At 38.5% G+C, this 14,670-nt stretch overlaps 1 protein-coding gene across 1 annotated transcript in view; it reads right to left on the minus strand.

The window, feature by feature from the left end:
• Positions 1–5,178: 5,178 nt before the first annotated feature.
• LOC121389031 (GTP-binding protein GEM-like) overlaps positions 5,179–14,670 on the minus strand; it is an 11,668-nt gene continuing 2,176 nt past the window's right edge. The window contains exons 2-5 of the mRNA XM_041520628.1: positions 11,310–11,395; positions 10,685–10,871; positions 9,250–9,780; positions 5,179–7,124 (exon numbers count right to left, since the gene is read on the minus strand). Coding sequence (XP_041376562.1) covers positions 9,527–9,780; positions 10,685–10,871; positions 11,310–11,395 — 527 coding nt within the window. The 3' untranslated portion in view covers positions 5,179–7,124; positions 9,250–9,526. The remainder of the gene's footprint in view (positions 7,125–9,249; positions 9,781–10,684; positions 10,872–11,309; positions 11,396–14,670) is intronic.

The raw sequence follows: 14,670 nt of genomic DNA on the forward strand, positions 1-14,670 counted from the left end.
TTTCAAGCAATTGGGACATGGGGATTCCCATGGTATTTATCGATATAAAACCTGCTTTTTCACTCCATTTGATAAAAACGTGATCTAAGTGTGTTACAGGTTTGTAGATTAACCAAATTATAATTTATTTTCGCTGGATGGAACTAGGGTGTGCGGCTTTAAAACCCCCCACACCCTTTTGTGTTTTGATTGGTGGATTTTTAATCTTTCCATAATTAACTGAAGAATATTAATGTTCAAGTCGTGTACTGGACGACAAGAGGGGTTACTTCCCGAACTACCTGTATGGTCGTTAAATATACATGTAGCATGGTAATCATCTTTGTTTCTTTGTCAGGTGTCTGCAAAGAATTATAGAAAAAATCTTAGTGTTGAATGTGTACGCATAAATCAGTGACGTCACTAGTTAACACGTGCAACGCACTCTCGAGGCTCACCCCCCCCCCCCAAAAAAAAAAAAAAAATAAGTACTAGTAAATGGAATTATTTTGTTTTATAGGCATATAGCTGAAGGTATAAACTTAATATTTCAAAGCAAAATTTAATAAATATTTTTGGCGGGAACCGCTATTATTGCAACTTTGACATAGCACCTTTAATTACCCGGCACCCCCTTTTATTTCTTGATGTACTTTAAGGTTGAGGGATTGTAGTATTTATACCCAAGGCGTATAATATAATTAGCTGAAACGTTACATGTAGCAGCTTTAGCGACACAGTGTCACTATTGTCGACAATGAGATTTGATTTGATGCTACACACCCTCTAAGTCCCGCGAACTTTTATTATTTGAAGCTCGTCGGGACGGATACATACCCATCACATCTGTTGTCTGCCCACACAGCAGCTGGCGCGAAGGGAACCTCCCAACTTGTTGCACGTAATGCGGACTTGTGTGTGCAGGCACACCCGCGGTCCCGTCAACAGTCGGCTCGATGTAAGCTGCGCGTCTGCAGTTATATTATTATTGATCAAGCTTATACAGCAGACGTGACAGTGAATGTATGAGGTGCCATGGACGTCAAATGTCCCGGGTCAATGCGATATTAGGATTTACACGAAAACGTATACAGCCATGCGGTGCGTGTGACGTCTGCAACAGCTTCTGTTGGGGGGGGGGGGGGGGGGGGGGATGGGGAGGAGAGGGACAATGTATTTCTGCAATATAATTAATGATAATGAGGTGCGGCATAAGCAGACACAGGTGGATGATGGAGGAGGGACGAACTGATGACATCCTTTTATGACAGATTGTGTATTTAGCCAAAATGTATGGCTGTCTTTAGCTACCAATGAAATACATATATAACATGGAGAATATTAGCAAACATTTCAGGCGCTTGTGCAGTGTGTAGCGGGATTGCTCAAGCATTTTCTTCTTTCTCGATTATTGCTTACAGTTATTAATACTTTACTTAGTAATTAACTTTCTGAAAATATTTATATACTGAACAAAAAACAGAAACTTCCGATTTGTACATATAGTATTTGTTGTGTTAAAGAATTAATTGTGTAATGAAATTATATAGGTAGTATTAGCCTTGAGCTGTATTATCAGGATTCATGAATTTTATCGATTCTTTTTGCACTGTTAATCGTCGACAACGTGAAATTCAATTGGCACGTGCATGTATGGTTCGACATGTCCCGTGTAGTATTCGGTCAATTTGTTTTACTTGTCTTACTGACATTGTTGTCAAGTGAACGAAAACGCTTCCAAATCTGTAAAAAAAAAAACCGTTTTTTACATTGTAGCATCTTTAGTATGCCAAGAATACCCAATAATTTACGCGAACGGGCGATTGGCATGCTTGATACTGGCATGTCGACAGAAGGCGTTGCAAGGCATGTTGGGAGTTCTAGTCGAGCGATACGAAATCTTCGCGTAAGATTTCGAACGACAGGAAGCACCAACGACTTGCCACGTCGTGGACGTCCGCGTGTTACAACGCGTGGTCAAGACCGCTATATCATGAACACGCATTTGCGCAATCGATTCCAAACTGCCACTGCTACTGCTGCTAGCACAACTGGGCTTCATAATAACCGAATCAGTGGGCAAACTGTTCGTAATCGTCTGCGGGAGAACGGTTTACATGCACGACGTCCTTACGTCGGATGCGTTTTAACGCAACGTCATCGTCTAAATCGTCTTAATTGGGCACGTGTACACACTCGTTGGATATGGCGACGCTGGAATACCGTTCTTTTTTCGGATGAATCCAGATTTTCTTTACAACGTGGTGATGGCAGGGTGCGCGTCTACCGTAAGAGAAATGAACGCTATGCTGACTGTTGTGTTGTTGAATGAGATCGTTTCGAGGGTGGGGGTTGTGTCATAGTCTGGGCAGCATTGCCCATGGTTATCGTTCACCACTAGTCGTCATTGATGGCAATTTAAATGCTCAATGTTACCGCGATGACATTCTCGCTCATCACGTCATTCCTCTGTTCCGTAACAACGCCAACATCTCGATTTTTCAGCATGATAATGCCACCTCTCATACAGCTAGAGACACTGTAAATTTTCTTAGGACAAATAACATTGATTTCATTGATGACTGGCCCGCTAAAAGTCCAGATCTCAACCCCATCGAGCATGTCTGGGATAGTCTGGACAGACGATTGAGGTGTCGTCCCAACCCACCCGCTAACGTCAACGAACTTGGTTAAGCGCTCATTCAGGAATGGAACAATATTCCACAGGCAGAAATCAACACTTTAGTCAATTCTATGCGCCTGCGATGCACTGCAGTGGTCAATTAAAGAGGTGGTCATACCCGTTATTAAGTGGGTGTTTTTATTTTTAACCCCTACCACACTTGGTCAAAATTTCTTCCAGTTTCTGTTAACCTATGGCCATGATTTTTGCACCAAACGATGCATCATGGAACACTCTTTAAACGCATATATAACAATTATTCCCCCGGTTTGTTTTCATCAAGTTATGTTCAAGCAAAGTTAGCGGAGGTTTCTTATTTTGTTCTATATATATATATATATATATATATATATATATATATATATATATATATATATATATATATATATATATATATATATATATATATATATATACATGCAGGACAGAACATACAATAACCTTTGATATACTCATTTTTATGGTTGTATAAAATGTGTTGTGCGAAACCGCGAACGCCGTAGGCGCGAAACACACATTACTACACTAATAGTTACTGAAATTTGGTCTAAAATACCAAGTGTCCCCTTGTTTGTTTCCGTATATTAAGTACTTTACGCTAATAGTGACTGAGATTTGGTCTAAAATACCAAGTGTTGCCTTATTTCTCTCCGTATATTAATACTTTATACAGACATTACTACCGTAATAGTGACTGAGATTTGGTCTAAAATACAAAGTGTTGCCTTATTTATTTCTCTCGATAATCCTAATGCCAACACATGTAGTTGGTAAATGTTGATATTTGAGATACTCAGACCGAAAAGCGTGTCAAAATGTAATTCTTTAAACGAAAACTGAACATGTATGTTTTTGTTTTGTTTTTTTTGTTTGTTTTTTAAATTATTATTATTATTATTATTATTATTATTATTATTATTTTACCACTCTGATTTTAGCATTATCTCAGTTGATGGAATGGTTAAATTTGAAATTTATGACATTCACACACAACAAAAAAAAAAAAAAAAAAAAAGAGAGAGAGAGAAAAAGATTTTGTTTTAGAAATGTTTGTTCTTTTTATGCATCCATCCACTCACCTATTTATCCATCCGTCTATCTATTCCTCCATGCATCCATTAATCAATGAATATATATATATATACTGGTCAAAAACTAGTCACATGACCGTCCGTAAATAGTGATATTGCCCTGAGACGGTCTCACATACACACACACACACACACACACACACACACACACACACACACACACACACACACACACACACACACACACATACATACATATATATATATATATATATATATGAGTCCCTTTTCGGTGGATTGGAAAAAAATAACATTCCAAATAGGAAGAAAGGTGATTTTCAAGAATATAACCAATATCCATACATTGATTAAATTAGTGTTCCCATTTCATGTCTCTTCATCATGTACTTCACAATGTACCTGTTAAAGTTCTAAAGCATTAAACACTTTACAAAAACAATTTATTTATTTATTTTAACATTAAATCAGTATAAGTACATTGGTTTCTCAATGTCCAGATGATTGGTATTCCTAATATGAATAGTTTGACACCCAATAGCCGATGTATTTTTCGTGCTGGGGTGTCTTTAAACATTCATTCATTCATTCATTCATTCATTCATTCCTAATATGAACTCCTCAAACCGTTTATTAAAGATGGAGTGTTTAAACTTATATTAAAATTATATTAAAGTAAAATAATAATTCAATCATCCATCCACTCGCTCATTAATTAATTAATTAATTCATTCATTCATTCACTGTATTGAAGGTATAACATGGAATTGCTCTCATTTAACTGAAATTTAATCATGGCTCAACTAAGCTATCCTAAATTTTAGGCGTCGAAAGCTGGCGAGGCAATTACTATCATCTTCCGATGCCTATGTGAATAGGTAACCCAGAAAACTTTATTAGTACCAGACAATATAAAGATTAAAAAAACCCCCACCCAAATATAATAAAAATAATAATAATAAAATTACAGTATCAATAACATATCGCACGTGCTTGTGCCAAAAGACCCCCAAAATGTTGCCATATAAACGTAAAATAAATATGTTAAAAGTTTGTTTTGTTTAAAGACACCACAAGAGCACATTGATTTATTAATCATCGGCTATTGGATGTCAAACATTTGGTAATTTTGACATAGTCTTAGTACATTTTTCCATGATTAACATGGGATGTTTTATATGGACCACCCCACAGACAAAATAGCACATACAACAACCTTTGATATACCAGTCGCGGTGCACTGGCTGGAACGAGAAATAACCCAATGGGCCCACCGACAGGGATCGACCCCCATCCCACCCCTTCCTTCCCAAAAATGTCAGTACTGTAGATTGAAGAAGAACGGACATCTTTCTCATTGCAATTGTAATTTAAAATATATATCATGTCGATCATAAATTGATTATATATATTTATTAGGGTAGTATATATCACTTCATATAGAACACATGAAACAAAACGATTAACAAAAATATATAGGAGTTTATTATCACATAGATATTGCACATTATTAACTATATCAAAACAACAAAGTTATTATCGTATTCACAATCTATGTACACAGGAGACCAGCAGCAAAATATATTATATCTGTTCTATCCCAAAGACAGGACTGCACACACCACTGCCTTTGCTAAACCAGGGGCAGTGGTTGGGACGGGAAAAACATACGGGTCCATAGAGAGGGGTCGATCCTAGAACCCATCGTTCCACTGTAGATGTTCCTGCATATGCGCTGCTGAAGTTCAGCACATTCGTACAAGTCGGGCGTGCCTCACAACAACTTGCTCTCATTAGCACGCCAAACATATCTACTGTGAAATAGCGTTTATTCGTGGTGCTATTACATTCGAGTAATTCGTGGATATATATATATATATATATATATATATATATATATATATATATATATGATACTTTTGTTTTTATGCAATTACCCAACGAAATTTGTATTTTAGCGAAATCACGAAAATTTAAGACCACGAAAATAAAGGATTTCACAGTATGCTTAGACAAAACTGTTTTAGCAATTTTGTACTACTGCTTTCTGCAGACCCCCAAACTACAGTCAACGACGTGACACACATTTAATTTTGTATTGAAGATCTCCTGTTACTTAAGCTGATAAATGATACACCAGTTAAATCGAGTGTTTTATTTCACTTTGAGAGTCACGAGTTTTCTTTTATTTAAGCACGCGCATTTACCAAATTACTAAACGTTTTTGTCTGAATATACTATCCCAACTCGCAGCCCCTTTATTAGATAGAGTCCAAGGGATGTTTGCTAACACTACAGCACATACCAATCAGTTTTAGAAGACGTGTCAACGTTTATATCAAGTTAAACCTCTTCATGTAACAACCACTTGTCTTAAAAGAGACTTCGACTCCGTTGACACGTTTAGGCACTTGAAGTTCACCGTACACTGGCCTTATGCGTAGGTATGAAAGTTCAACTCACGACTATATTGCACTTGAACGTTTCTAAAAATGTGTGTAATATTTCAAAACTATTGTAAATGTTCACAGCATTCGCTAGTACATTAGTCAATGCTCGTTTATTGTTCAGTTTAGCAGTCACGTCGCTGATGATTTATTCATCCTAGTTGTTCAATGTTCACTGCAAACTGTGTTCATATTAAAATTATCTCAGCACATACGTAATGTTCAGTGGAGCAGTTTTCAAGATCATATCACTATTCAGTTCGTGTTCTTAAATCAGAGAAATGTTTGCAATGTTCATATAATATTAATGTGTGGTGTTCACATAGACTATTTCAAAGTCCAATCATGCAGCGTTCACTTAACCGCATACATTTATCAATAATCATAATACATTATTTGTCATATTCACATCAGCTGTAGATTTCAGATCATGTATAAAAAAACCAATAAAAAAAACCCTCAAATATGTTCATTGTTCACATGAAACACAATATATCACCGCACTGCTCTGTATAATGTCCACTAGAGCTGTTTAATAATTCAGACCCTTTACTGTTGACAACAGTGTTAAAATTCAATAAACGTTCATAGTGAACTTAAAACACAAACGCGTAAAATCTGTATCACTGCATTCGTCATTCGTTTCCAATAATTACAAATCAGTTCATTATTTCAAATCACTGTTCATTTTTATAAATCACTGTTCATTATTGCACATCACTGTTCATTATTTCAAATCACTGTTCATTGTTATAAATCACTGTTCATTATTACAAATCGCTGTTCATTGTTATAAATCACTGTTCATTATTACAAATCACTGTTCATTATTTCAAATCACTGTTCACTGTTATAAATCACTGTTCATTATTACGTCACAAGCACCACAGAGTTGTTCACGTTCGTTCATTTGTTCAGATAGCACGTTGCTGAAACGTCCGTAGCCATCAGGGGCAGTGATACATTCTGAAAACGAAACAAAAATCGTCATTCATTATACATTGAGAGCAGAAGGAAATGTTTTATTTAACGACGCACTCAACACATTTTATTAAAGGTTATATGGCGTCGGACATATGGTTAAGGACCACACAGATATTGAGGGAGGAAACTCGCTGTCACCACTTCATGGCCTAATCTTTTCGATTAGCAACAAGGGATATTTATGTGCACCATCCCATAGACAGGATAGCACACACCACGTCTTTGATGCACCAGTCGTGGTGCACTGGCTGAAGCGAGAAATAGCCCAGTGGGCCCACTGACGGGGATCGATCCCAAACCGACCGCGCATCAAGCGAGCGCTCTACCACTGTGCTACGCCTCGCCCCATATTGAGAACAGATTCATGAGACAATCTTCACACAAATGATTCATAAGGTAAGGGAAGAGTATTCACTTATCGACACCTGGCTCAGTTTTAAAATACGCCTATTGGGAATTAATAGTCATAAATGTACTTACAGAGCGCAAAATATATATATCAACCTAGGCCTCCAGTGGCGGACTCGGTCAATACTCTTTTTTCTTCTTTTTTTTGGCTCCATAATTTAAAACATGAAATCGGTCTCATCGCAGAGAAATAATTGTTTAAAATTACACCCCGGCACGAAAAATATAATATCGACTGTCACTAATGTCTGTCGAACACATCAGCTACATTGCGATATACTATGAATATCATCTGGTTATTTAGTGTCTAACATTTGCTTATTAAGACATCAATAGTTGTAAATTTATTTCATTAAATAATTATATATTTTTTAACTATTATTATTTTAAAGACTTATATAAAATGTAATAAATATTTTTATTTTGTTAATCTAGGAGATACAGTTTGACTAATACTTGCTTTCTTTGATATATAGGATAAACACATCAATCGAAAGGTGCGCCTCATCTCGTATATTTTATTTACGATGTGTCAATTATATACGGCTGGAAGTGGGTAGTGGTTCAAAAACATTTAATATTTCTGTCATAAGACTGCAATCATAAACCGGAACACATCCTAGAATATTAGCATAGTTAGTAGGAGCAGTGCGGACATTTGTGACGTCAAAATACCGACCAATGAAATGTGATTTCTACCGTTCATTCAGTACTGTATTAATAATGTTAATAAGGGATTGGCATGACCATTTTGATGTTCTTTGGGGTGGTAGGCGGAAAACGCACTGAATAAATATGTTATAACAGGCCTAAAACATAATCAGTAGCGCATGTTTGGACTGGTATGGCCAGGAAGTTTATGCTGGGGCCATCCATATTGGGAAAGGTGGGCACTTGCACTGTCTATGGGTTGTGTTACGGGGTAACAGACAAATATAAAACGTGATGGAGTGTTTTTGTAGGCGGGATTATGTATTGATAATATTGGGTAAAAAGGCGTTCTTGCGCTGACGTTTTTGTTGTAACTATTTATAGTAGAATGTGATCGTGACGTGTGAACCTCGAAATCGTCACGTCTTCTTTAGTAGCTATTAACAGTCGTGACGACATCGTAGCGGGAAGAACACGTACGTTATTACAAACATCGTAACGCGAGAGTGCCAATAATGTAGTCTTTGTGCCGTGCTCCTTATGCAATAAAAGACCCCTTTAATTCAGATTTGCCCAACCAATCTTTATTATTAATTATCTTTCAATTCAATTAGTCTATATTTTTGTCCACGTTAGCTTTCATTTCCAATGAAGACCCCCCCCCCCCCAAAAAAAAACACACAAAAAAACCACACACAAAAACCCCACAAAAAACCCCCCCACAACAAACAACAAACAAACAAACACAAAAAAAACCCCCACCCCAAAACCAAAAACAATCAACAACAAACAAACAAAAAATCCAAAAACCCCAATACAACAACACCAACAACAAAAAGACGACTATTAAGCAACCCCCACCGAGAAAATCCTACAAAAAAACAAACCAAAAAACAACAACAAAAAAACAAACACAAAAATACTAACGAAACGAAAACAAACAAATCCACCACCACCAATAATAAGCAAGACTACAAAGCATTCGTGCTCATTGACAACTATGGCTGTACATGTAGGCCTGGAATTGCCAGTGGAATTTTAAACTTACCTGATCTGAAATCCAGCGAGTTCCTGTCGCTGTTGGCCTCTTTGATTCAGCGGCCTTTGGGGGAGCCGAAGCTGAGCCAAGTTAGTAATACATCACATCACGTGACGAGCGCTTCTGTAAATATGAAACGTCACTTCCGTCACAAAATTATGTTAACATCCGATGTAGCGTCATTTTTGTTTTAAAGAATCAAGTGCTATTTTGTCAATAATCCATTTTTTTTTGTTAACCAACGTTTGTTTCACACGCGATACTACAAGCCCAAAAAGTATATCTTCTAACACAACAGGTCATCACAGGATGCGAATTTCTTGTTGCTGTGTTTGAAAAGTTTGCCAAGAAACGACAGCGCCCTCTTCGGCGACAACGCTCTGTGTTTTGTGACGTCATTGACGGAGCGTTCCGACTGGAAGTGGAGTTTGGCACGGATCTGGCTGACCAGTCCCACGAGAAGTTCGTCCACTTGGTGGTTGATCGCCACGGAAGTCTCGGCGAACTTACAGCTGTATTTCTCAGCAATCATCCGGATTTCTGAGAGAAAAAAACAAACAAAAATAAACCATACGATTATTATTTATCCTTTTATTAAAAACAAAAAACAAAACAACAAAACAAACAACAACAAACACTTATGTTTATTTGTTATATTGTATCATATCAGATCGTATCGTATCGTATCGTATCGTATATCATAGTATATTATATAATATATTATTCATATAGCATCATATATCATATAATATCACATACCTTATTATGTCATATCACATCACATATCATATTCTTATATCATATCATATTATTCATATCATCTGTCATCAAGAGTAGTAAAAGTCAAATAAATATAGTTCTTATTTCATCTACTATGAAAGCCTTGTCTGTGCGAAACGCGAAAGCCTGTGAAAGATCGCGATATGTGGAAGGAGGTTTGGGATTGGGATGGGAGGGTGCAACCCTAAGAGAATCCATCTACCATCTGCCCTAACGTTCCTAGCATAACCAATTTTATGACCATTTACCGAAAAAGTAACAGCCTAACAATGACCATTTTGACATTCTCTGTCTCCGTCTCTCTCTCTCTCTCTCTCTCTCTCTCTCTCTCTCTCTCTCTCTCTCTCTCTCTCTCTCTCGCTCTCTCTCTCTCAGAACTGTATCTCTCTCTATATCTCTCTCCTTCCTCTCTCTGTCTCTGTCTCTCTCTCTCTCTTTCTCTCTCTCTCTCTCTCTCTCTCTCTCTCTCTCTCATCACTGTATCTCTCTCACTCTATATATCTCTCCACCCCCACTCTCTCTCTCTCTCTCTCTCTCTCTCTCTCTCTCTCTCTCTCTCTCTCTCTCTCTCTCTCTCTCTCTCTCTCTCTCTCTCTCTCTCTCTCTCTCTCTCTCTCTCTCTCTCTCTCTCTCCCTTTCTCCCCACTAGAATATCTGCCCTTACCGTTCTGCGTGACTCTGCGCTGTCTGACGAGATCCGTCTTGTTGGCGACGAGGATGATGGTCCGGTCTGTCCCGATCATCACCCTGAGATGGCGGATGACGGACGTGGCGTACTCGAAGGACGGGAGATCGGTCACTGACAGAACCACGAGATAGGCATCCACCCGGATCTCCTCACACTCGGGAATCTAACAAGGGAATACGGTACACATGTGTGATTGGAAGTAACAGAAGCGAGAATAGTACATATATATATATATATATATATATATATATATATATATATATAGATAGAGAGAGAGAGGAGAGAGAGAGAGAGAGAGAGAGAGAGAGAGAGAGAGAGAGAGAGAGAGAGAGAGAGAGAGAGAGAGAGAGAGAGAGAGAGAGAGAGAGAGAGAGAGAGAGAGAGACAGACAGACAGAACAGAGTTACAGAAAGAAACTAATATAAAAGCGGGCGAGAGAATCAGAGAGGGAGAAAGAGGAGAGGAAAATGAAGAGAAAGAGAGAAAGAAAGGGAGTGAGCCTATAGTTTTTTTGAAATATGCAGTGTAGTATTGTAGTGATGTGATGTCATGTGATGCGATGTGTTGTAAAGTTGTGTTGTGATGTGTTTAGTGTCTCTACCTGTGGGTCGTCAATGAGTTCCACCATGGACTCCTCGTCGTCAAGGGAGACGGACACGATGGTGTCTTCATCATCGGGCTCGGCAGCTGTAAAAACAAGAGAAAATTTTAAAGATGCGACCAGTCGTTGAATGCAATATTAACATACACACATGTCTATTTTCTACTATTTCTTACACCTACCAAGGGGAAAATATTTAACATTCTTCCAGTTCGTTATATTTGCTCTGTAATAACTTCAGTTGCGTTCGAAGTCATATTTTGGTTTTGAACAGATGAATTGTTACCTTTGGCCTTTGTCCTGTACATCGTTTAAATTTTGTGTATGCTAACAGTGTTCATATTTTTATTATGCTCACTTTTCATTTTGGGATGTGATGTATCAATTAGTAATGACCGTCAAAAAAATATATATACATTTACTATGTAAGATTATAAAAGACTCATTGAGATAAGAATATCATGTTTGTTCACTCCCATGACCATACATATTATCACTCTGAGATTAGATGGATTCTAAGATATTCATTGATTCATTCAATTTTATGTGGGTGTGGGTCTGGGTGTGGGTGTGGGTACTTTGTGGCATGTTTCCATCAGAGAACTGTTCAAGCACGCCTTTCGTAGACACAACCTCTGAATTCGCCAGAGTTCTGTCCACGGCAGGGATTCAGTTGTATCTCCCTGCAAGCATTATACAGGGACGGACGTCATCATCTTATTAAAGGCAAAACGAGCTTGCAACGGAAAGATGAGTAGCTTTACAATCCATTCACATTCACTGTGGGATGTCAGAAAAATAAAGACGCAAACAGGCTAGCCAAGCTAGAAAAAAAAAAGAAAAAAAAAGAAAAAAAAGAATTGCAACCAAAAAGGAGTGTTGGCTTCTCTAAAACGAAAACCTTGATCAGGACAGCCAACAAGCACAGGTCAATGAGGGAAGATTATCACCTTCTCGGCCGTCTCTGATGAGACTCCTTGCATGCCACAACAGCCTGGATGCTCTCGTGTTCAAGCTAGCACCATCAACAACATGCAGTGAGTGTGATCCGGAAGACCAAACAACAGAGCACATGCTAAGGTCAAGGTCAAAGGGTTTTACGTGCACGTTCAGAGCAAGCTGTTGTAGCGCACGCCTGTCGTGGGCACAGGTGCCGGCCTTGGCCGGCCTCTCTGTCCAAGACAGGAAAGGTGGGGGGGGGGGGGGGGGGAAGGAGGAGGGACCGTCTGCACTGGCAGGTGCAAGGGAGCACCAGCAGTCCGATTGAATCGGTAGCAGGCGGATGGGTTTTGGGGGTGCTATGGAATTTTGAGTGGAGCGATTTACCAAAGAGAAAAGGTGCGCAGTTTTGTTGAGTAATTTGGCGCAATTTTGAACGGTCGGTCGAAAGGTAAAAATTTGAGCTAGTATAGGTTTTGGAATTCGAGTGTAACTCGTTAGTGGTTCGAGAGTAGCTCGTTATTTATAGACCTTCATGATGCTGGTTGTCTCCCTAGGCTGTCCATGGGGTCCTCAGAAGGACCTGACCTATTCAGGTCGTGGCATGACAGCCCAGAGGAGACTCGTGCAATTGTGTAGACACTGGTAGGCAAGGCAATTTGTTCCGGGGTGGTCGAAGCGCAGGTGTTGATTTGGTCTTCAATTTGCTCCTCAGTGACACCAAGTACATTCCAGCAGCGAGTATTTTGGTTTATTGGGGTGGGGGCGGCCGATATTCTTTTGTTCGGCCTTCCCCGGGTGTTTGCAATTGTGTACTCGGAACCGGTTTCTTTTGTCCGGTTCCTTATTTGAGCACGTGCTGGGCCATTTAGTGTTGGGCGGATGCATTGTTATCATGCACATGCTATAGAGGTGCCCAGTATATTAAGGACTGACTGAGGCAATCTGATTGGTCCATGAAGACACTATTACACACCTAACTTTGTGATGACAGAGAACTGAAGAAAGGAAATGTTTTATTTAACGATGCACTCAACACATTTTATTTACGGTTATATGGCGTCAGACATATGGTTAAGGACCACATAGATATTGAGAGAGGAAACCCGATGTCGCCACTTCATGGACTACTCTTTTCAATTAGCAGCAAGGGATCTTTTATATGCACCATCCCAAAGACAGGATAGTACATACCACGGCCTTTGTTACACCAGTTGTGGAGCGCTGGCTGGAACGAGAAATAGCCCAATGGGTCCATCGACGGGGATCGATGAGAATTAGAAGACGACAACCCATGTTATCCTGGACTGAACTACTGGTGACCGTACAACTGGCAAATGAAAGGCCGTGGTTTGTAGTGTCAGTCATTTCTCCTGGTAGACGTAGCCTGTGTGGTGCCAGTGGATTTCCTATTCCTCTGTTTACCAAGTATCAAAATAGCCATCTTAGAGACGAAATATTCCTATTTCAAAATGTGCTCAAGTATCGTTAAATAAACATTTCTTACTTTTCTAAACTTGCAATCATAAACTGATTTGGTAACAAATTCATATATGATCATATATGTTAATTCTGTATTCTGTATAAGAATGGCTTATTATTATTATTATTATTATAATAATTATAATTATTATTATTATTTTTTGTTTTAAAGAATATAGAGCTGGGTTTTTTTTAGCAATATACCGTCTCTTACATTTCCATAAAGAATGACTTGGTTAGTTTTATGTTTGTTTTATTTTGTTTATGTCATGTATATAAGGTGATGCGTTAATAAATGATCTGTCTATATTTGAAACATTGGTTTTTGACATGCTATTGTCCTACGAAACTGGTAACTCTTATTTATTATACATGCATTTCCTTAACCAAATTAACTATTGTCTATTGGCTAAGTTTAACGCTGATTTAAAATTGTGTTTACACCGCGAAATTTATTTCGGTGAATAAGTACATACTACATGTTACATGCCATGACTCATCTAGGAAACGAAATTTTCTACATCAAGCGTTCTTCTAAAAATAGTCTGACGTCACTTTCTTTATGACGAGTGTTTTACCAAGCACTATATCGATTCGGCGTCACTTCCTTGGCATTTTCCTTTAAATAAAGTCACTCGATAACGTGCACTGAAGCCTCGTTAGCCAAGTCCCAAGAAAAAACACTGCCGGCAGTTCATTTACTTTCATGCGACAGGCAAACAACGCGAATTGATTTTTTGTCCATTTCACTTAGTACGCGTAAGTCGACGTCACGGTGAATTCTGAAGAACAGTCAGTGTGACGTGTTTGTTGAGCGAACTGAAGTTGACGTCGTGTTGGGCCGGTTAGACCAATCCAATCGATTTTTGTGTGTGTGTTCCGTTTTTAGAAACATGAGTCATGCTCCGTACCTAAAGTGTATCGAATCGCACGTCGCTCT

This window comes from Gigantopelta aegis, chromosome 14, assembly GCF_016097555.1.
Source record: "Gigantopelta aegis isolate Gae_Host chromosome 14, Gae_host_genome, whole genome shotgun sequence".
Classification (NCBI taxonomy): Eukaryota; Metazoa; Mollusca; class Gastropoda; order Neomphalida; family Peltospiridae; genus Gigantopelta; species Gigantopelta aegis.